General features: G+C 51.1%; 1 protein-coding gene across 13 annotated transcripts in view; it reads left to right on the plus strand.

The window, feature by feature from the left end:
* Positions 1 to 19,202, plus strand: part of SLC4A4 (solute carrier family 4 member 4) — a 142,157-nt gene extending 122,955 nt beyond the window's left edge. For 12 of the 13 annotated variants that reach the window (XM_085579433.1, XM_085579434.1, XM_085579436.1 and 9 more), the window contains 10 exons: positions 702 to 815; positions 1,172 to 1,333; positions 3,082 to 3,260; positions 3,990 to 4,062; positions 7,465 to 7,533; positions 8,733 to 8,906; positions 10,757 to 10,918; positions 13,358 to 13,454; positions 15,231 to 15,310; positions 16,224 to 19,202. In XM_085579433.1, the coding sequence (XP_085435559.1) occupies positions 702 to 815; positions 1,172 to 1,333; positions 3,082 to 3,260; positions 3,990 to 4,062; positions 7,465 to 7,533; positions 8,733 to 8,906; positions 10,757 to 10,918; positions 13,358 to 13,454; positions 15,231 to 15,274 (1,074 nt within the window). In that variant the 3' untranslated portion in view covers positions 15,275 to 15,310; positions 16,224 to 19,202. Of the gene's footprint in view, positions 1 to 701; positions 816 to 1,171; positions 1,334 to 3,081; positions 3,261 to 3,989; positions 4,063 to 7,464; positions 7,534 to 8,732; positions 8,907 to 10,656; positions 10,919 to 13,357; positions 13,455 to 15,230; positions 15,311 to 16,223 lie in introns of those variants that run through there. The other variant, XM_085579430.1, reaches the window with a different exon arrangement.
* Positions 19,203 to 23,474: the final 4,272 nt, after the last annotated feature.

The raw sequence follows: 23,474 nt of genomic DNA on the forward strand, positions 1-23,474 counted from the left end.
TTTGTCCCCTGGTGAGGCTCCCAGGCCAGGCATACGAGCCAAAACCATTTCTCTGTGAGACTGCCCCATTTCTGGCATTCCGACACACAGGGATTTATCCTGCCTGGATGTTTACTGTTCCACTGTGTTACAGTTGAACCTCTCTTATTTTTAATAGAAAGGAAACAAATTCCATCTGGGCTGGAATGCAGCTCAATTTATCTGTAACCATGTGAACCCAGGAAACCTGGAAGGAACAACAGCTCTAGAGAGCTCACACAGTTCCAGGCTAGCACAGTGGTTCCTGACTAGTTAAATTCTGGGGTCTGATCAGTGGCAGCTCTAAGTTGTTGTATTCCAGTTACTTCAGAAGAGCTCCAGTCTTAGGGATTTAGCTGAGAAGCCTGGTTTGTTTTCCTGTCTGCTTAGTTTGACTTATTACTTGAACAGCAAACAGTGTAATCTCTGCCAGTCCTTGAGAATATCTAATTTGTGCAAGTTTGTGTTGTTTCTGTGCTTTCATTTAGGTTTTCAGAGAACACAGTAAAGTACCAAGGCATGTGTGGCAAGTGGCACTGGACATGATGGTGGGCATAATTGTGGGAGAAGAAATTATGAGCTTGTCTTGCCTTGCCAGGGTTTGTCATGTAGACACTAAAGCATGGATGAAATGGTGTTCCATGGTGCTAACTCCTGTGGTTATCATACCATGTCTCTTTCAGGCCCGGAAGCTCATCAGTGACTTTGCCATTATCCTGTCCATTTTGATCTTCTGTGGAATAGATGCCCTGGTTGGTGTGGACACACCAAAACTAATTGTGCCAAGTGAATTCAAGGTATGTTGTCGTCAGCTTGTTTGCTGGCTTTTGGAAGAGGTTCTTTTTCCCTCACACCTGCCCTGTATGGAGTGCCTTGCCCTCAGAATGGGAATATAATCAGAGGTCTGGAAAGGGCCTGTTTACTTATAGGATTAGGAGGCTTTTTGTTAGCATCATTTTCATTGGCTGGTTTATCTCCTAAATTCTGCCTCCATACTTGGAGCCTTTGCTTGGTGTTAATGGGAAGGATGAAATTGCCACAAACCTGAAGTGTCTCCCAGGAGCTCCAATGCGGGAAGCAAACCTGGCTTTGGGACTTCATCACCCCTGTATTGCGCCTCTAACACAGGCTTTCTTTTCCTTCTCCTTCCAAGCCGACCAGTCCCGAGAGGGGTTGGTTTATCCCACCTTTTGGAGGGAACCCCTGGTGGGTGTACCTGGCAGCAGCCATCCCTGCCCTGCTGGTGACCATCCTCATCTTCATGGACCAGCAGATCACTGCCGTCATCGTCAACAGGAAGGAGCACAAGCTCAAGGTGGGTGTACCTGGTGCACGTGCAGGGGCTTTTCCCCCTGCCACCTTCGTTCCTCGTGGACATGAGCCTCTTCCTTGGCACTGGAAAAGTGGCTTTGTGGCCAAAGCTTCACAGTGCTGTCAAACACCAGCAAGAAGCTGGAGAGATCTGGAACATAGCAAAGGCATAGCCCCAATTGCATGTTATTTAAAGAAGAGCTGATATGTAACAGCCTAAGATGTAGTAATGTTTTTAAAATAAATTTTCCAGGCCAGTGATATGCATTTTTTCTTGCCTGTAGTTTTTTTTTTTTTTTTCCTTTCCCTGTACAGTCAGTTCTATTGAAAAATATTAAATTCCTGTAAAAGAAGATTCTCCCTTCCTGATAACAGGGCATGTTTCAAATGGTCTGACCCATGGGATTCATGGCTCCCTCAAAACACAGGTAATGGTGGGTCATTATTTAGACACCTGCTTCATGAGTTACTGGGAGAGCTGTTGGAAATGGGAAGGGAGCTTCTGCTTGGAAAAGAGGAGGATGTTTCAATTCATGTAGTCACTGTAAACATTAGACAAGTAATGTGTAATTTAAGACCATCCTGAGCCCAACCTGGAGGAGAGAGTTTTGAAGTACCTGGGAATGGGAAAAGTTTCTTATGCACAGTGATGAATGCTGGCTGATAGTTTTAAAAAAACCCTCAGACCATCCTTGTTTGCTACCTGGATCTAGGCAGATAAACTCAATACTGGGCCCTCATGTTCCTCAGAGATGGATAAACAGTTTTAGATCTGTCTCTTGCACCTAACCAAGCAGACATAGCTTTTTCTTCAACACTGTAAGAAAATATTCCCTGTTTTTCCCTCATGAGAAAGAGGCCCCTCATCTTTGCAGCTTATGAACCACTGAATGTGGTTTTGCTGTCAGCACTGGCTGTACTTTTTTAGTAACAAAAGTTATAAACACTCCAAGAAAGTAATGTTTGATGTAAAATGTATTCCCTGCTTCCTTTGTTTATGGTGTGAGTATGGTATTCTGTGGAATTGAGGGTTTACAAGCCCCATCTTATTGTTCCACACCAAAAAACACTTCTACGCACAAGATCTGCTGTAGGAAAAAGGTGGTTTTTTCTGCTCATCCCTTGCTGAAGTGTTGGCAGGGTATTGCTGGGTGCCCATCCCGGTGGCACTAGCCAGCCAAGGTAAGCAGCTCATGTGTCAGGAAAACAGTGAGGACTATTCAAGAGGAGCTGGATTGCCCTCCCTCCTGGGTCATCCTAGGCCTGAATCATTTGTTTTTTCCAATAAAATCAAATTTAATGGGATTTAAAAAAGGTTAATCTGTTTTAAAATAGCAAACTTAAGAGGTATGTCTGCTGTTTTTCTGAAGATCCCTTTTCTTGGTGGCTCTTTTGTTTCTTCTCTTCTTCTCTTGGCACTTGTGACTGCTGGAATTCCTGGTTTATTTCATTAAAGGATTTTAAAAATAGAAGATTAGAGGTGTTTGAAAAGGAGTCAAGATCAAGGGCAGCTTTCTCCTTTGGGTAGGGAATGAGGCCTCAGGTGTTCTTGTTGCACTTCTGAAGGAGCCTTGGGTTGTGTCCTGAGGGAGATGCTTTCTTATGCTATTCACAAGATCTGATGTATTTCTGGTGTTTGGCTCTGTTGGCCAGGATGTTGCAGGAGAAAATGCTGCCTGTCCGTTGTGCCTCTGCCCTGCTCTGGAGACCTTTGGAATAATTAAGCTGAAGGTTGTTTGTCTCCCTCCACAGAAAGGTGCTGGATATCATCTAGATTTGTTCTGGGTGGCCATTCTGATGATTGTCTGCTCCTTTATGGGGCTGCCCTGGTACGTGGCTGCTACTGTCATCTCCATCGCTCACATCGACAGCTTGAAGATGGAGACAGAGACTTCAGCCCCTGGAGAACAGCCCAAGTTTTTGGGAGTGAGGTATGTCCCACCAGGAAGACTTAATTATCTCGTTTGCCTGCAAAATCCTTTAGTACAAGAATTTTGTGTGGCCTTCTCCCTATTTCCGAAGCAAATTCCTTGGGCAAGCCCCCATGTGGCTCCTCCAAAGTTTCCTTGGCCACATCAGACACAATGTTCCTGTGTTAAAGGAAATAAATTTTCTGCAGACTTCTCTGTCCAGGGAATTTAAAAAAATTCCTTATCAAATGTAATGGTCAAATATACAAACCTGTCATACCTAGTGCAACTAGCTTCACTTAATGAAACTTCTTTTCCTGTGTTTGGATGCCTTAATTAAGTGGTCTGAAGCACTTCTAGTGGGATTACTCCTGGAAATCAGGCAGCTTATTTAGGTAACTAGATGGAAATTTTATGGCTTGACTTTCAGCATTCTGCAATATTGCAGTATTTCTGGATGTGGGAAGCCCTGTGGGTGCTGTTGAAGGCACATGTTGAGCACCCCGTGAAGGTGTGAATGTGGGAGCACTGCCGCACCTTTTGTGGTGCTTGAATGGGAGCACGCTGCCCCAGGCTCAGCTGCAGTGCTGCGTTGATCCCCAAACAGTGTAACAAAACTGTCTGGAGGTTTAAAACAGAGGTCTGGGTCAGGATCCAGCCACCTGCCTGATGCTGTTGGCTGCAAAAATGAGTTTTGGGGATTCCTGTTGGTATTCCTGTTGTGGTCCTGACTCGGTGATGTTGTTTCAGGGAGCAGAGAGTCACCGGCGTCATTGTTTTCATCCTGACCGGGGTGTCTGTCTTCATGGCTCCCATCCTGAAGGTAACAACTGTTCACACTTCTTTGAAGTCTTAGATCCAAACCTTTTGGGAGGAAACACCAACATGGTTGTAGTGTGCTGGAACAGTGACCAAGTTCAGGGCTGGGGTTCTTCGGCGCTGTGGTCTTCTTAATTTTAAAGTTATTTTTCCATGTTTGCATAAAGTTAAGTTCTCTTTTTTCTTTTATGATTTCTTTTATACCACTACTGGGCCTTTGTTTTATGGAAAACATATTCTGGATAAAGCTTAGAGTATGGAAAACATGTTTCTGAAGGAAGCAGTGCATTTAAAGGGCATTTCTTCATCTCCTGAACCCTTTTTATCCTGTAAGTTTAGCCAAGGCTCTGGACAGATGTGCTGCTGATGGACCATTGCATCTATGTAGGTTGCTGTTTTCCAAGACCAGAGATTTGGTGGCATGTAGCCATGGAGAAATGCATCCTTAGTGGATCATCAGATTGTAGAAGGAAACTGGAAAACCTGCTTATGCCTCTCTTTGGAGGATGCTGCCTTCTCTGGGGATAGTGATGGAAGTGGTGCCAAGCACGGACATACTGTCCAACAGGAGATGTTGGCTGCAGGAGCCCTTATCCATGGATCCACAGGCTGATGGTAGGAGCAGAATATGTCAGAGCAGCAGCACTGTGCATCGTAACCGTGGGGCCGAGCAGATGGGTGTCTGGAGGAGTGTTTCTGGAGGCTGCTCATGAGCTTTTGGAGACTGCAGGGGCAGCAAGGCACGGTGTGATGTGAGCCTGAGGGGAGGAGGCAGGCAGGGAGCAGTGACTCTGCCCGTGGAGGGAGTGGAGACAGTGGCTTTCCAAGCCAGTGTGGTCCTGTTCTTCATTTCTAAGGCCATTTGTACAGCCCGAATTTTGGTGTCTTGGGTAACAGTTTCCACTGCCACACAAAGAGGCATTTCCGTGCCTTTCATTTAATGCTTGATTGTGATAATCCTGTCTTTTAGTTTATGAGTCCTTTCCCTGCAAGATCCCTCTTCCTCTATTCCACTGGGGTCTGTTACTTCCCCTGTTACTGCTTCAGTCAGTAATTATTTGTCTGTGCTTCCCCTAAGACAATGTGTGGGGAAGATCCTCGCTGGAGGACGCCTGAGGATAAGTCAGCATGCTGCTGGCCCACGTGCCAGTGGGAAGGACCTGGCAGGATTTCAGGACCTTTAGCAAATTCCAGTGGCAGGGTGCTGCTGGAGAGAGCTGTGCTGCTAAATGCATTGCAGAACATTTCAGTCTTCTCCTGCCAGCGGCAAATTGAATGCTGACAATCTCAAATTTAATAAACCAGGCAATCCACTGAATAATCCCAGCTTTGTTTGCTGAGGGCTTTGTGGTTGTTGTGCTGGTTTTGGATGGTGATGGTGTTTCTGCTCAGCCAAGGCAGATTTCCACGGAAACATCCTTGGCCCTGCTAGGAGGGTGATAGGCACTTTTCTATAAATACAGTTTTAGTCCTGTTGGCCTGCAGCAACTTTGCTTGGAGCACCAAAGCCAGCACCCCCATCGTTAGGGAATACTTCACCAAGAGAAAGTCTTCCAAAATGACAGAGCTTGCTGCTCTGCAGGCTAAGGTACTGAGGTTTCACCTCGGGATGAGCTACAGGATTCGTCATCATGGAATGGTGAAATCATATTCACACATTTTTCTTACTTTAAAAAACCCCATGGAAATAAATAGAGGGGGAGGAGAGGAGAGCAGTGAAAATGAGCTGGCAAGCTCAACTCTTGCTTACTGTAGTTACTATTGTGCCCTGTGAAATCCCTCATATACAGTGAAGACTTTGAATCCCGTGATTACCCACAGCTTTGGGAACCCCCGCTGGGTCCCTGTCCCTCTCACAGCAAAGATGTTGGCAGAGCCCATGCTGCAGAAAAGGCATTTACCTTCGAATGGGAAATACCAGTGTGGCTCACTCAAAGGAGCAAATAAATCCAAGAGCAGGATGAGTTAACAGTTAAGAACTTCACAAGAGGGGACAGGCAGTGAGACTCAGGAAGGAAGGAGAAATGCAGGCAGGGAGGCTTTGGATAGCATATGGCTGGGTGACTTTGGTGCTCATGTGCCCCCAGGGAAATGCCTGCTGGAAGGGATGAGCAAGGTGATGGGGAATATGCTAAAACACTGGCCTCTCTAATGAGCTCAGTGCAGGGGTTGGAAGGGAAGGGTTCCTAGTGCAGGAGTGTTGGGAGCAGTAGGTGCTGTGGCCTGGCTGTGGCTTACATTCAGTGGCAGCCCCCTGGCACTGCACTAGGGACTATCCTTTGGAGCTCATTCCATCTTCCCTGGGCACCAGTAAATCCTACAGAGGCTATTATTCACCCTCTGCCTGTGGTTTGTTCCAAGCATCCCTGTTCCTGTCATGCCAGGCTGGCTGCCCACTTCTCTGTGAGGGACAGAGACTCATTCCAGGGAGCTTGTCTGCTGCTCTCCTGCACCTTCCTCACTCCCAAAGTGAGATGTGCCCTGTGTGGAGGTATGGACAGCACTTAGAACTTTGAGGGAGCAGAAAGTGATTAAAAGAACACATCCTGGCAACAAAGAAGGGAAGTGAGTCCCATATTTGGGAGTAATTCTGGATTAATGTGTGTGAGAGATGGAGCAGGCAGAGATTGGGTTGGCATGGCTGTTGTTGCTTAGGTGGGACTCCAAAGAACATCCTTTCTGCATGGATTTGCATGGCTTACTGAGCTGGACTGGACATGGAATCACAGGATTGTTTCAATTGGAAAAGCTCTCCAGGATCACACAGTTCCACCAGCCACCAAAGTCACCACTAAACCATGTCCCCAAGTGCTGCTTTCAAATTCCTCCAGAGATGGCAATTCCAGTACTGCCCTGGAAAGCCTGTGCCAGGGCTTGACAACCCTTTCTATGAATGTGTTTTCCTAATATCCTACCTAAACCTCCCCTGGCACAGGTTGAGTCCATTTACTGTTGTTCCATCACCTGTTACCTGGGAAAACGGGGTATACCACAAACTACAAAATCGTGTTGCCTTTTCTCTGCCTTCTGCTTCCAGTCACACCACAAATCAGAAATGAAAGGCAGTTTGAAGCTCACTGGAACACGTTTGCACACCTGTTCCTTAACTTGCTGAATGACTGGCATCATTCCCTCTGGCTCTTGACAAGATATCCAAGTCCTGGTGAAATGGGAGAGTGTGATTGCACAAATGTCCTTGCTTCTCTCAGAACACAGCAGGAGGATTTATGTTTATTCAGCTTTATTTTGCTTTTTGACTTCCATGGCTTCATTCCTCCGTGTTGTCCACTCGTGGGTGCAGCCTGAATTGCTGACAGGCTGGGGATGCTGTCCCACCATGTGCTAACGGTGCGTGGCGTACGGGGAGGTTGCTCACCTGGGCTCTCCTGCTCTTCTTGTCCCACAGTTCATTCCCATGCCTGTGCTCTACGGTGTCTTCCTCTACATGGGAGTTGCATCTCTCAACGGCGTGCAGGTGAGTCCTAACCAGCACAGGGCTTCTTCCACAACCCTTTTCCTTCACTGCCTCCTCCTCCTTCCCAAGAAGCCCATGGAGGGTGGCAGTTGTTGGCAAACTTTGCCACAAACCCGGGTGTCCTGAGATGGGAGACCAAGGGACAGTGGCCAGGTGGGCACTGGCAGTGCCGGGGGTGCTTTGTGAAGACCTGGGTCCATCTTTGGCAACCAGGATGGGGCTTGGAGCAGCCTGGTCTAGTGGAAGGTGTCCCTGCCCATGGCAAGTGAGTGGAACAGGATCCCCTTAGGATCCCTTCAAGCCCAAACAATTCCAGGATCCTACAGGCTTCTGCCCCAGCTCTGGCTCACTCCCAGGGTAGTTTGGGTCCTCTGCTGCAGACTGAAGGCAAGGAAGGAGGATGATTTATGGCAGCGGGGCTGCTCCTCAATGCTAAGGAGCAGGGACATTGTTCTCCAGGGAGGGGAAGCCACGCCCCTCTCTTTGTCATTGAGGAAATCTTACATAAGGAGCCATTCTCATGCCTAGTGCCTGTAGCTGGCCCAAGGAGGCTGGAAGTGGTTTTGTGGCTTTCTGGCACCCTGTTAATTGTGGCCTTTCTTTTTCCTGCCGGGCTGTGCCTTGAGGGGAAGGGACTGCCTGTTCTGTGAGCCCCAGAATTCCCTCAGGCTTTCTGTGAAACAGCTCCAGCTTCCATTCACTGATGCGGTTCCGTCTGGTCTGGCTCCGGTAGGGGACAACGAGGGGATTGTCCTGCTGGCCCCGGGGCTGGCTCTCCTGGAGGGGATTTCCCCTGTACCGACCCAGGTGGTGGGGGGACTGGGATCAACAGTGGTTTTTACTCAATGAGAAATCCCCATTTTGGTTTAACTCCAAGTCCATCCGGTCCAGCACAGGGCAAAGAGACATTGCTGGGAAAGCTGCCCATCTTCCTTGCTCTTCAGTGAGGTGCTGTTCTGTTTTCTGCCAATGCAATGTCTGCCCTCGCCTCTGTTGACCTCTGCTCCTGATTTATTTGGGAAAAACAAAAGCATTGTTCCTAAAGGCTGAACGTCTTTCCTTGGCAGGCGCAGGGAAGGGGAAGACAGCAAAAATGCCCCAGAGTGTGATGCTGACCCTGGTTTGGGCATTCATCTTGTTTTCTGTCTTTCTTGTGCATCATGGGTTTCATTTCAACATCTCTTAATTTTCATTTCCAGTTCATGGATCGGTTGAAGCTGCTCTTGATGCCTCTAAAACACCAGCCTGACTTCATCTACCTGCGCCACGTCCCGCTGCGCAGGGTCCACCTCTTCACCTTCCTGCAGGTGGTATGCCTGGCCCTCCTCTGGATCCTCAAATCCACCGTGGCTGCTATCATATTCCCTGTCATGGTAGGTGCTGCTCTCCTTCACATCCCTCAATTTCACCACAGCCTGCTCCTTCCCTGCTTCTACACTCCTGTAAATGTACAAATCCAACCTCTCCCTGCTGAGTGTCTGGCTCACAGCTCCACTCGCGGCACTCACGTAGGACTGCATGGCCTCAGTGTGGCTGTGGCTGCCTTTCCAGAAATCCTCTGGAGAAAAATGAGCCTGGAAAGTTAATTTTTCCCAGGAAGGTGTAGTTAGTGTTGACTATTCCTGGCTGCCAAGGTTAGATTTGCTGTAGTTTCTCCTTGAGCTGCATGAACCAAGGAGAGGGGCATAGTTTTTCTGGTTTAGTCCATGCTAGCTACCAGATACAAAATGTCTCCCTGGATTTTAAAGAGCACAAATTGACAAAACCAAGAAGGAGGCTCAGCACTAAGAGAGGTGCCAAAGGGAGAGAAAGGGAATGTCTCTTTTCCTTGGACTCAAATTAAGAGACACTAATGTTGTCTACCATCTATGTGTGACTATTCATATTGTTACTAGGTCTATAGACAGATCTCTGGCTTGGAGATGGGTCTGACTTGGGCAAAGGCAAAGCCTTATGAAACTCCTGAATAAATCTTGGTCCCAGATCGCCTAATTTCAGGTTTATGGACAAGTAAAATCTGAGTTGTGGGGGCAGGTAGGAGCTGCAGTGCTTATTTAAGGGAGAGAAGGAGGGAGGCAGAACCAGGTAAAGAACAAGATGGTGAAATGAGAAAAGATGATGCCAGTTTAAAAAAAATCCTCCAAATGTTCCTGCTGAGACACATATTCCTGGGAAGGATGTTAAAAATCAGTAATTCTCACTGGTGTGGCATTCCATCACAACTCCATGGCTGTGTTGCACTCATGTTGGAAGCTGAATCTAAAACCTTTTTGCCTATGTTAGAATCTGAGTGAAACCCAAGGCTGATAAAGTTTTTTAGAATGGTGCAAACTCGCGAAAGGCACAGCCACAGCTTCCATGGAGCTGGATATGATGACAAAAGCTCAATTTTCTGCACTTGTGAGCAAAGCACTGCAAACTTCACTTTGCGAGGACGTGGCCAATAGCCAGCTCCCTGTTTATTTGGAGGAAAGGCATGGTCAACACAGTAACTCATAGTGGGATGGTCACGGGTGTCTGCGTGGCGTCGTTCCACCCCTGAGTGACTCCTCACGTCTGTAATCGCGTCTTCGGTTACGCAAGTCAGAGCTGGAGATCTTTTCCTGGGAGTTGTTTGTGCTGTGATCATGATTGCTTGGGACAAAGCTGTCCTTAAAGGCAGCCCATTGGGAATAGGTTACAGCTGCCAGCCTGTTGCTGTACCCAGTGTCCATGTAAGCACACGTTTCAGACACGCCCCTTCCTTTCTTCCCAGCGCTTTCGTTGCAGTCTTGCACAGAACAAGCTTTTACTCCAGTTTCCTGCTGCCACAATCCCAGTAAACTTTATTCTGCAAACTCTGGGGGCGTGGATTGGCACTTGTCTCATTTCTTGAGAGTTCAGCTGGGGAAGTGGTGAGAAATAAGTCAAGGTTTTATTACTCAGGCTGTCCTGTGAACCTGCCTCTAAAAGTAAATGAAAGTGCTCATTTTTTTTCCTATTTATTTCCTAATACAGGAATATTATATACAAGAGTATCCGCTGCTTCTGATATTTTCTGACATGAGGCAGTCACAGCACAACCTCTTAAGCTGACACAGATGTCCCAGGTGTTCACCACCTTCTTTGTATGTTCATTTACAGCCAGAATTCAAGAGTGTGGGCTTAGAAGCAGAGCTGAGAGGAATGCAGTGTGCCAAGTGAAAGGTAAAATGTGACTGGGAATCCCTCTCTGCCTTTGCAGATCTTGGCCCTGGTGGCAGTCAGAAAAGCCATGGACTACCTCTTTTCCCAGCATGACTTAAGCTTTCTTGATGACGTCATTCCAGAAAAGGACAAGAAGAAGAAAGAGGATGAGAAGAAGAAGAAAAAGAAGAAGGGCAGTATGGACAGTGACAATGATGATGTAAGGAGCTCTTGTCACATTGCTGCTCCCTAGGTAGCTAACCCCCAACACATTCCATGCCCTGCCCAGTGCTGGGGCTGGACATTTAAGAGCCACTTTTGGAGCTGATAGCTCGGTCTTCCGCTGCTGCAGCAAATGGATCCTAAAGAAAACTTAATTCCTACACTGCCTTCCCTTTTCCAGCCTGTGGTGGGTGGTTTGTGCATTGCTAGGAATGAAATCACACTTTCCAAGAGCACCAGGTTCCTGCTGAGATGCGATGCCCCTTGCTAGAATGCCTCTCATCACCCTGCCTCCTCCAGCTTCCCTCCTATGCCTTTCTCCCCTTCATTGTCTCTTACATTTTAGGAGGAGAATGCTTTTCACCAGCAGCTCTGGTCCTACTGGGGTTTTTTTGGGCTTTTTTTTTTTTTTTTTATATGTTTGTAATGGCTCTTTTGGAAAGCACCAAATAGATGTGATTTGTCCTACTGCAGGAAAAAACTGCTTTGTGTTGGTAAAACTCACCACCTACATGTTTCCTGAGCACCTGTGCCCTCTGCAGTACACTCTGGTCCTACCTCAGGTGGCAGCATGCCCTAAATAGTGAATAGTGACCCAGTTAGACCAGACTCATGTGCCTTTGACTGTTCTCTTTCCTCCTGTATATATAAGAAGAAGAAATTTAGTCTTGGTGCCTTTAAGTGTTCTCTTGCTCAGGTCTAACTCAAATCCTTTAAATTTATGTTGAAGTGCTAAACACACTCTGTGGTGAGTTCTAAGATTGGTGTCACTTCCTCTGCACATGTCCAGGGAGAAGGGCCTTTCCTGGGCTGTAGGGAGAGGTAAGGTCGCCTGAAGCTGGAAAATAATTCCCTTTTAGCACAGCAGCAAGAGCAGCTGGGAGGGTTTGCTTTAGTTCAATCAGCAAGCTGCCCTGTTCCATCATTGCTCTGCTTCCCAGGGCGAGGGTTTTCTTCAGCACCTTTGAGCAAACCCAGATGAGAGTAAAAGAGGCTCTGCTGAGCAATCAGCAAAGGTTTGACTCCATCCCCTCCTGCTGACTGGTGTGAATCCAGCAGCATATCCCAAGCCATGACTGCCCTCTCTCCAGTACATTTTAAGATATTTCCTCTCTTCCCAGGCTTTTCCTGAATTCCAGGTGCATTAATAAATCTAATGGATAAGGCATATTATGCAAAATATTGGTTCTTAACTCTTGCTGGTTTTTTTCAGCACTTGCTTTTACCAGCTTCCTGAACTTACAGCACTGGGCATTACTGACTGGATTTTTTCACACTTTCCCTTCCAGAAATATCCACCCCCAGAGTTAATCCTGTGGGATCTGGGTGGCAATGCATGGATCCAAGTTCAGCCAAGGGAATTACTGGGTGTTGCTTGTGCTTTATTTGTGTTATGCTTGTCCCTCAGCCTCATAAAAATAGTCATAAGGAAACATGTTGATATTGGAGTATGAAATAAGGCACTGGTTATCAGTTTTATTAAAAAATAAATGAAAAATAAGAATAATAATCCAGGGAGAGCCAGTCTCTGGCTTCCTTAGTGTTTTCCTGCCCTGACTGGAAGATCTCCTCCCTCCACCCTGGTGTTGTGGGTCTGGTTCTCTTCAGGAACAAAGATGTCCCAACATTTCTGGCAAATCCCACCTTCCTGCCTTTGCCAAGTTAGGCAGTAACAGCCTTTCCTTGGCTATGAGGAGTTCCCTTTATTTTTTAAAAAAGCAAAACAATTCCAAGCAGCTCCTATTAAGCAGAAGCAGGTGGGTGACAGCAGGCAGGGGGGTGTAAAACCCTGGCAGTGCCCCAGCTCTGGGGGAGCCCAGCTTTTCCCTGTGCCCCATCCTGACCTGGGTGCTGTTTCTCTGGCTGGGCCAGGGTTACAGAATTCTTCCAAGGGCTCTGGAACTGATGAACCAGAGGTGTAACTGAGACTGAGTTTGATTCCACTTGCATTAAATAGGGAGCCTCTGCCATGTCATATCTGGGCCCTGTAGAGCAATTGGGAACAACCAAAGGCTTTTACAAGAATCCCAGCAGGATAAAGGGTTTGGAGGAGCTTTTCCAGCAGCCAGTGCCCTGCTGTGTCTGCCCACAAATGCGTTTTCCATCTCTATTTCCTGCAGCCGACTCCAGGCAGAATGGGATGGTTTCTTTTGAGATGATGGGGTGGGAAAGAGGAGATGTATTTCAATTTATATTCCACAAGATGATTATTTTCTGTTTTATTTTTGGGGTATGAAGGTAATCAAGGGAAGTGGGATGCAGTGGGGAACCAGTGGAATCCATCAGGCAGCTAAGCTGGAGGATGCTTTTTTCTTTTCCCTTCTTTTCTTTTACCTGTTCCTACAGAACTATGTGAAGGATAATTTTAATGTGTGGGAGACGATGAGAGAGAGAGCAGTGGGAATATTCTAAGACCTTTTACACGTTTCTTTCACAGTCTGACTGCCCCTACTCAGAAAAAGTCCCAAGTATTAAAATACCAATGGACATCATGGAGCAGGAACCTTTCCTAAGTGATAGCAAACCTGCTGACAGTGAGTAGAACTGAGCTCTTGCATGCCTGCTTGACTCTGACTTGCACTACAAAAATATATCTATGTCTATTTAGAGTGATTAAAAAAATTTAATCTTTCCTTTTACTTCAGAAGTATTCTCTTGTTCTTTTTTTTTTTTCCTTCCCTCTCCTTTTTAATTTCCAGGCCCCTGCTTTATGACAGATTTTGCTTTTGTGAGCTTTTTTTTCCTTTGCTGGTTACAAAATGAATGTTGTTCCTTCTGGTGCCTCCAATTTAAGTGCTTTTCTCCAGCTCCTGACAGGTCTCCTGGCCACCCACTCTCTCTTCCTCTCCTCTCCCTTTCCCCCTTGGTGTTAACCTGCTGATGGTGGGATTTATTTTTTTTCCACTGAGCCTGGTGTTCTGGATTTGCAGCACTGTCCTTTCACTGTTTGTTCCCTTAGGTGCCAAACAGTAGCAAAAAGCAGCATTTAACAGAGTAATTATTTATTTGTGTCATTAAGCTGCACAGGCAAGATCAGTTGGCCATTAACATATTTCCCTTCTTAGGTGGTTTGTGCTCTTATTTTTGGTTGTAATTTCTGATGTAAATAGCTGTAATTGTTGAATTGAATCTTTATTTTCAGTCATTCCCACTTCACATTTTCCTCTTTTAAGGGAGGAATCACAGCCGAACTTGGTGTTTTTGCCTTTGGGATGACTTTTTAACATCCTAAGGGTGTCATATGCTCTTTTCTTCTGAGGTGGGAGGGGAGAAGTACTAATTAGAGTAACAAATTAGTGCTACTGCTTGGCTAGTGCTTCCTAGGAGCAGGACCTAAACCCCCAGATCTTTAGGTCCTTAAATTATCCATAAGTCTTAAGATCTGGGAACCAGTTTCCTTCCTTTCCTAGAGGTCTCAGGGAATGGTAAGCATTAGCCTGTGGCTTTTAGATACAGAAACACTCAGAGATTGGGTTTATAAAATAAAACCATCGGAAAGGAGGCATTTTCTTGGCTATTCGGATATTCTCAATGTTTTGCTAATGTCAGCACATCATCCAAAATCAGCCACAGGCAACTTCATAGCCTCCTCATTCCATGTTTTTAGTACATTCCTGATACTAAAAACAAACTGCATCCTAAATGTTGTTATTCGGGGTTTTAGGAACCAGATGCCTTTTTTCCAACATTTTAAGGGCTAAAATAGTTAAGGAAAAGGTAATTGGCATCAACCTGATTCCTGGGATGCCCTTGGAGATGGAACAGAGAAAATCAGCCATGGGCTGAGCTGTCATTGGTCTGTGTATTTGTATGTTTTTATAATCCAGTATCTTATTTGCTTGTTTCTAATTAAAACCAATGCAAAATAAAAATTAAAATGCATCAGGCCACTGGAATACCAAAAAAAAAAAAAAAAAAAAGAAGCTGGAATCCAGCACCACTGTGGGATTGTGCTTGAGTGTAGCTCTTTGATCCAGAGCACATTCCTGCTAGTACCGTAAGAGCAGCTTTCCTGCGGCCAGAGCAGGAACAGCACTGTTATCCCAGAGCACATGGCTCCCACAGGGCCAGCAGAGAGAAGCCACCCTGCTCCTCCCAGGGACCCGGGTGTGACAGGGGGAGCGCGGGGTAACCGAGTGGGGAGAGCCCAGGGAAGCATCAGGCCCGAAATGGGGAGAACTCCTGGGGAGCTGCGCCTGTAAATCCATCTGGCAGCTAACAGGGGAAGAGCTTGGCCCATGGATGTGGGCTGGAGCAGCTGAGGCAGGGCTGAGGCGCCCAGCAGTGACACCGAGGCTTTCTTCCCCCAGGAGAAAAATCACCGACATTCCTTGAACGCCACACATCGTGCTGATACAATTCCCTTCCTTCAATCACACGCCATGCCAAGGTAAGCACCCGCAAACGCGCTTTGGAATGATTCCCAAAAATGCACCTCTGCCCCCCTCAGAACACAGCGAATTTCCTACAGGGAAATGTGCTTCAGAATGTTCCTGCAGAACATTCCCTACACTGGGTTGCTGTTTCCCAAGCTGATCATGAACAAGTTGATTCCATAGTTATTCCAGCCCCTGGCAGTGCTTGGGATGGGGAGTGGAGAAGCTGTGAGAGACCTGAAGGCTCCACTGGCCTCCTGGCTGCTGCACTGAGGACTGGTTTGGGAATCAAGAGCAGGAGAAAGACGTGGAGCTACTGGGAGGAGGATTGTTGCTAAGGGGAAATAATCCATTTTTCCATAAAATCTGTGGTGGGAAATATAGTAAATAATAATCTTAAACTGCAGCAAGTAATAATTGCTCAGAGTCCAGTCCCTTGGGGCCAGCTTCGGCCTCCCAGCAGCAGGACTGTGATGTGGAGCAAAGCAAGTTTATTCCTCTGAAATGTCAAAGGTGTGTCTGTGCTTGCAGGTGTCAGACAGGCGCTGAAATTCTTCCCCATGGTGATGCCCGGATTATTTCAATGGCAGTTGAGGGGTATTGTCACAGCCTGGGGTGAAGCACCAGCATGCCCCATCCCTGGAAGTGTCCAAGTTGGATGGGTCTTGGAAAAACCTGGTCTAGTGGAAGGTGGCCCCTGGCCTTGGATGAGCTTTAATGTCCCTTCCAACCCAAACATTTTGGGATTCTATGAGGCACAAGTGCTGGACACTTGGAGCTCTGCGGTCAGTGAAATGGGGTGGGTCTGCCCGCTGCTGTGAGCAATGTTCAGACGATCTGTGTGTGGGCCTTGCCTCCAATCTGGCTGTGTATTCCCAAAGCCCAGCGTTCGTGCCGCTCTGACCTTGTCTGTCTTCTTCTTTGCAGCCCTCCACGAACTCCAGTAAAAGTTGTGCCTCAAATTAGAATAGAACTTGAGCCTGAAGACAATGGTTATTTCTGGAGGAGCAAGGGAACAGAAACTACTTTGTAATTTGTCTGTCTGTTTGATCTTTTACGAATTCATTTTGTCACTAGCCAAATGTTAAGAAGCTCCCTGCTCCCACGGCGAAGGTGACGGAGCCCCCGCGCTGCCCGGGACTCGGAGCGCCTCCTGCTCGGCTCCAAGCGCGGCGAGGGCAGGAGCGTTCCGGAACCGCGTTCCGGATTCACGGCAGCCCTGCGGGAACGCCAGAGGCGCCGGCTCTTGTGAGCCGCCGTTCGTCTGGCAGAACAGAGCTGACCTCCAGGCTAATTCCATGTCTGCTCCCGCTGCTCCGAGATGCTGGAACGTGCTGCTAACCCTCACGTGCTCTCATCTGTAGATAAAAGAGAAGGTACTTCACTCCCAGCACAGACAGACCATTGCCATCGCTGTAGCATGTTTGGAAATGTCCCTTTCCTATGCAATTTTTTTTAAAGAAACACTTTAATGGACTTAATCCGTCAGGTACATGGAAGAGTGTTATTTTCCTAGATTATTTTGTTTAAATTATGGGGGCCTAACCTACGACTTTTTTTTTTGACAATTTTTTTAACCTTTTTTTAATTACTGTAAAGAAAAATGAATTTTTTTCCTGCAGCAGGAAACATATAGTTATGAGTAGTTCTACCTCTTATTTCTAGATGCCAGGCTTTCTGTAAAAAAAATGTATTGTACCATATATAATGTGATTTTTACAAAAAACAAACCCGCAACATCACACCACAATCTCCAGGACGTGGCATAGGGCTGGATCAGTTCAATTAACACCTTCTGCTCCAAAGTGTCTGTTTTTCTTAGGGTTAAATTGGTTTTTGGACTCTTTTTTTTTTGATAAGCAATCCCTGCTGTCAAAGAGACTTAAATCTCTTGTGATCTTAGAGGAGTCTAAATGGACAGATTAGATGTGGCTGGTTAAAATCCCTGTTGCTGATGGCTGACGTGGGATCGCTCCATGATTTTCTTGGAACACCGCTGTGTGTGTGTGTGGGTGTGCATTGAGAAGATCCAAGGTGTACCTTGGGTCTATACCTCATCAGGCACAGTGGATGAGGAGGAAGATGAAGGTGGCCTGCTGGGAAGTTCATCCTGACACTTGGATTCACAAACATCCGCATCCTTCTGCATCCCACCCCTGTGTACCATCATCTACAGAATTTACCCTAAACCTTGGCTACTCAGCCCCACACCCGGCAATGCAGCAAGACTAAGCAGGCCAGGCATGGGCATCCCAGGATTTTGGGGTGGAACCAAGCAAGTGGACATCACATCAGGAGAGAGGTTTTTCTCTCTGTAGCATGTTCATACCGGTGTGTGCATCTAAAGGTGTGTTTGGGAAACTGGGCTTCACCAGGATGTAGGGAAACACACTGAAAGCTTCGTCCAAAAATAAAAAACAGAACAAGAAGAAAAAGTACCCCAGCTCTCAAGGCAAATTCCCTAATGGAGACAATCCCAGCACAGAGGATGGGCATGTGCTGTCTCTTGGTCCTTGTGAAACCAAAGTCTGGGTTGGTGAAGTCAAGAGGATTTTCTGATGGTGCTGAGACCTTAAATGCCAAATTTTAGTATCTGCTCCCACACAGGAGCCACCACCTCTGTACAGCCCCTGCTTGCTCTTGAGGGGTCTCCCCTTCAGTTTCCATGAAATCTGTGTTGAGTATCCCAGGAATCCGGCTGAAACCTGCTCTGAAAATGCTGGGGAGACCTGGGAAAGGCCTGAAGAGGAGCAGCTCTGGGATCCCTTCTGCTGCTGGAGGACAGGTAACTTGGGAGGTGTGATGACAGCTTTAGCCAGTGCTCTCCATCCCGTGGTGAACAGCACTCCTGGCACCCAGTGGGGACACAGGCTGGAGCGTTGCCTCTGGAGCCCACAGGAGCCACCTGTGGGATTGCTGCACATCCTGCCCAGACCGTGGATGTGGAGCAATCCCAGAGGAGGGGTGCCATCAGGTGGGGCAGGGGCTGTCCCGGTCAGTTCCGTGGGCACAGCTTCCATCCACTGGTGCCAAACACCAGGTACCTGGTGACCTGTCTCCCCAAAAATGAGGGCTTTGCTTCTGAACCGTGTTAAATGCACTTGAAGTGTCCTGACTGCTGTTCTAGATCTTTCTCTCTGTGTTGTGTTTTTTGTGTTGTGCTGAGGGCAGCGCTGCAGACAGGACAAAGGGTTCTGCAGCTTTCCATGAGAAACAGCCACCTCTGGCGGCAGGAAGAGCCTGCAGCATGGCAGGGAAAGGTTCTCTGCGCGCAGCATGCCTTTGAGAATAACTAGAACGTCCTTTCAATCCAAACTAGGTTTTTTGTCGCAAAAGCCTGGGTGGGCGCTTCAGGGAGTAAGTGTGGAGACTGACCCAAAGCCCTCCAAGATCAGAGGCAGCCATCAAAATTTACCCTCCCCCAGCAGATGCGAGGTCCCAGCTGACGGTGGGGCCGCGATGGCCACTGGCCACAGCCAGCTCCGTGCCAGCCCCGCAGCGCCCTGGCCGCCGGCCGGCGCTGCCCCTTCCCGGGGCCGATGCACCTTTTATCCGTATTTGAATCCAGTCGCACTTTCAGATACTTGTATTCTTGTTTTTAATTCTCGTAAGTCCGTGTTTTCTTTGGAGGACAGAACAAGGACTTAGGATGAAATGAAGTGGATCAGATGGTGGAACTAAAAGGAAAAAAGCAGAAAACATTTCAAACATATTAAAGTGATTTTTTTTTTTTCAGTAATATAAAAAATGAAATTCCTTATAACATTATAGTATTTTACAGTTTTATGAAGCTTTCTATTGTGACTTTTATGGAATCAAAAGATGAAGATGATGAGATATTTTAGCATTTATATTTTTCAAAATTAAATAAATGTATACTGAAAATAAAGTAACTTTATGCATTTATGGGAGAGTTCATGTCCATTTTCCCTCTTTACATGCCAAATCTTGTCTGATCGAATCGAGATCCCAGAATCAGTTTGGTGATAAAAGGAACTCCTTGACACCCTAGTGTTGTACCCACTGAAGCATATTTTGGGATACGGGGGGGAGCGGTTGGATGTGGAGAGTGGCCAGAAGGTCTGGGGATGGTACAGCATCTCCGTCCAACTCCTGTCACCTGCGCACAGGGAGGGTGTGGCAGGCCAGTGTGCCTGGGCTTCTCCATAAAACCTCTGGTTTCTGGGCTGAAACTTGCCATGGTCAAATTTGCTTTCTGAACGTGTTCCTTGGCCAGGAATAACCATTGGACGATGCAGGGAAACAGCATTGGAGCCTCTCTGGCTCCAGCAGCGTTATGAGTGCACATGCCTGTGTGTCCACTCCACTGGTCCCTGCCCTCTGGGCCCCTGGATCCCTCCTTGCACATCTCTCCCAGGGCAGCACTGGGAAGTGAAGGCACCTTGGCAGAGTGCTGGGCTGCAGGCTCCTCTTGGGATCTGTGCAGCCCCTGGGATTGGTAGCCCTGAGGGAACTGAAGATCATCTCAATCACCAAACTAAAGGGAGAATGAAGGGTCAGGAGCTGATCGGGATCAATCTTAGGGGTCGTTTCCAATCAAAATGGTTTTATTCTGGGTTTGTAACCTGCCCAAAGGCAGTACCACTCACCTGGTGGCATGGAGAGCCACCTCCTTGCCACTCAGCTCCTTGTTGGTCAGCTCTGGTGCCTCTGGAAACTCTGGAGCAAGTACTCTTGGTAGCTCCCAGGGGACCGGGGACGTAGATGAGCCCAGCGGTCTGACAGGTCTCACCTATTTCAAGAAGCAGGCAACGGGCATGGGAAAAATGCAGCAGGCGGAGACGATGGAAAGTCCTGGTGGCGGCCCGGAGCGGCTCCTCCCGCTCACGGCCATCCAGCCGCGCTGGTTCCGCGGGCGCGACGGGCGAGAACCGCGAGGGGCTGCGGCCCAGGGAAGGGACGGAGGGAGGGAAGGGACGGAGGGTGAGCCGCGCGATGTTCCGGCCCGGCGGCGCGGTGCTCTCGGGGGGGGAAAGCCCCGGGAAGAGAGCGCGCTGCGGGAATCGGGGCCGGCCCTAGCGGGGGCCTATCTACACGGCGCGCTACGGCGGGACCGCGACCGGGGCCGGGGGTGCGGGGCCGAGCGGAGCTGGGGTGTGCCGGGGGTCCCGGGCCGTGCCGCCTCTCCCCCGTCGGGCCCGGGATCGGTCCCGGCCCGGGGTGGCCGCGGGGGCGCTGCCGGGGCCGGGATCGCGGCGCTTCCCGGGGCGGACCCGGAGCCGCCGCGGGGCCGGGACCCGCAGGGCGCCCCCTGGCGGACCCGGAGCCGCCGCGGGGCCGGGACCCGCAGGGCGCCCCCTGGCGGACACGGAGCCGCCGCGGGGCCGGGACCCGCAGGGCGCCCCCTGGCGGACACGGAGCGCGGTGCGCGCGCGGCGCCCCCGCGTGGCCGCGGGACAGCGCTGCGGGGGCGGGGCCATGGAGGGGCGGGGCCGGCCCAGGTGTGACGGGCGGGGCCACGGCGCGCGTGCGCAGCTCGAGGCCGCACAGGTGTGAGGGGCGGGGCCACGGCGCGCGTGCGCAGCTCGAGGCCGCACAGGTGTGAGGGGCGGGGCCACGGCGCGCGTGCGCAGCTCGGGGCCGCACAGGTGTGACGGGCGGGGCCGGCACAGGTGCGCGCGGCTCCAGGGCGCCTGCGCGGGGCGGGGCCGAGGGCATTTAAACCCCGGAAGCCGCGGCAGGCGCCATTCGCGCCTCAGCTCTTGGAGGTGTCGGGTGCGGTCGGTGCGGGCTCCCAGGCGGGGCTCGGGTGACGTTCTCTCTGTCCCTCTTTTCTCCTCCTCCTACCCCTTACCCCTCTCCTCCCTAGGTCCCCATTCCCTCCCCTCCCTGCCCCTCTACGCATCTCGACCCCCCACTCCTTTCCTTTCCTTTCCTTTCCTTTCCTTTCCTTTCCTTTCCTTTCCTTTCCTTTCCTTTCCTTTCCTTTCCTTTCCTTTCCTTTCCTTTCCTTTCCTTTCCATTCCATTCCATTCCATTCCATTCCATTCCATTCCATTCCATTCCCCTTTTCCTGCCCGCCCCTGTCCTTCCCCCTCCTCTCCAGCCCGATCCTCCTCTAATCCCCCCCAGCTCTCCTCCCCACACCTCCCTCCCGCTGTACCCCACTGCTCCCCTACCAACCCTGACTCCTGCCTCTGTTCTTCCTTCTCGTTCTCCCTCCATCCTCCCTGCCCATCCCGACCCTGCCTGCCCTACCCTCCCCTCCTGCTCCCCTGTGCCCCCTCTTCCCCTCCCTGTCCCCCTTAGCTCCCCTTATTCCCGCTGTCTCTCCCTTATCCTCCTCTCTCTCCCTTATTCTCCCCCTTCTCTCTCCCTTACCCCCTGTCTCCTTTATCCTTCTCTCTATCGCGTATTCTCTCCTGTCTCTCTTCCTTATCCCCCCGTCTCTCCCTTGTCCCGCAGCCGCGGGGTTCGGGGCGCCGCACAATAAAGCCCCGAGGGCCGGAGCCGGCGCCCCTGGCTGGGTTGCAAAGGGTCGGGATCCGCTCTGGGTCCCCCCTGCAGATGCCAACAGTGCCCCACAGTGCCGGGTCCGGCTGTCCCTGCATCACACTGGGGTCAGGGCGGGCCCGCAGGAGGGTCCTGGGCTGGGCTGGGGTGGGCCCTCATTGGGAGGGGTCCGGGGGGGCTGGGGGGTGGGAGGGCGGGGGCTGGGGGGGGGCGGGAGGGAGGGCCCCCTCCGGAGGAGGGGGTCCGGGGTGGGAGGGGCTGGGGGGGGTCAGCCCCCCTTAGCCCCTCCCAGCCCGGACCCCCTCCTCCGGACAGGGGCCCGGGGGGCGGGGGGGGGGGCGGGAGGGGGGGGGAGGGGGGGGCGGGGGGGGGGCGGGGGGGGGGGCGGGGGGGGGGCGGGGGGGGGGGCGGGAGGGGGGGGCGGGGGGGGGGGGGGGGGGGGGGGGGGGGGGGGGGGGGGGGGGGTAGCAGAGGGGGTCACGTCACTCTGAACCGTGATTGCACATTTGTACGCAACGGCATCTCCCTCCCTCCTGACCCCCCCCCCCCCCCCCACCCCACCCACCCCCCCACCCCCCCACCCCACCCACCCCCCCACCCCACCCACCCCCCCACCCCACCCACCCCCCCCACCCCCCCACCCACCCCCCCACCCCCCCACCCACCCCCCCCACCCCCCCCCCCACCCACCCCCCCCACCCCCCCCCCCCACCCACCCCCCCCACCCCCCCCACCCACCCCCCCCACCCCACCCCACCCCCACCCCACCCCCCCCCCCACCCCACCCCCCCCCCCCCAGCCCACCCCCCACCCCCCTCCCACCCGCCCCCCCCACCCCCCCTCCCGCCCCCCGGGCCCCTGTCCGGAGGGGAGGGTCCGGGCTGGGAGGGGCTGGGGGGTTCAGCCCCCCTTAGCCCCTCCCACCCCGGACCCCCTCCTCCGGAGGGGGCCCTCCCTCCCGCCCCCCCCCCCAGCCCCCCGCCCTCCCACCCCCCAACCCCCCCGGACCCCTCCCAATGAGGGCCCACCCCAGCCCAGCCCAGGACCCTCCTGCGGGCCCGCCCTGACCCCAGTGTGATGCAGGGACAGCCGGACCCGGCACTGTGGGGCACTGTTGGCATCTGCAGGGGGGACCCAGAGCGGATCCCGACCCTTTGCAACCCAGCCAGGGGCGCCGGCTCCGGCCCTCGGGGCTTTATTGTGCGGCGCCCCGAACCCCGCGGCTGCGGGACACGCGGAGGGACAAGGGAGAGACGGGGGGATAAGGAAGAGAGACAGGAGAGAATAAGCGATAGGGAGAAGGATAAAGGAGACAGGGGGTAAGGGAGAGAGACGGGGGAGAATAAGGGAGAGAGAGGAGGATAAGGGAGAGACAGCGGGAATAAGGGGAGCTAAGGGGGACAGGGAGGGGAAGAGGGGGCACAGGGGAGCAGGAGGGGAGGGTAGGGCAGGCAGGGTCGGGATGGGCAGGGAGGATGGAGGGAGAACGAGAAGGAAGAACAGAGGCAGGAGTCAGGGTTGGTAGGGGAGCAGTGGGGTACAGCGGGAGGGAGGTGTGGGGAGGAGAGCTGGGGGGGATTAGAGGAGGATCGGGCTGGAGAACAGCGAGAGGAGGGGGAGGACAGGACAGAGGGGAGAGCAGGGGAGGCGAGGGGAAGAGAGGAGAGGAGAGGAGAGGAGAGGAGAGGAGAGGAGAGGAGAGGA

Source organism: Lonchura striata, chromosome 4 (assembly GCF_050655825.1).
Source record: "Lonchura striata isolate lonStrDom1 chromosome 4, ASM5065582v1, whole genome shotgun sequence".
NCBI lineage: Eukaryota > Metazoa > Chordata > Aves > Passeriformes > Estrildidae > Lonchura > Lonchura striata.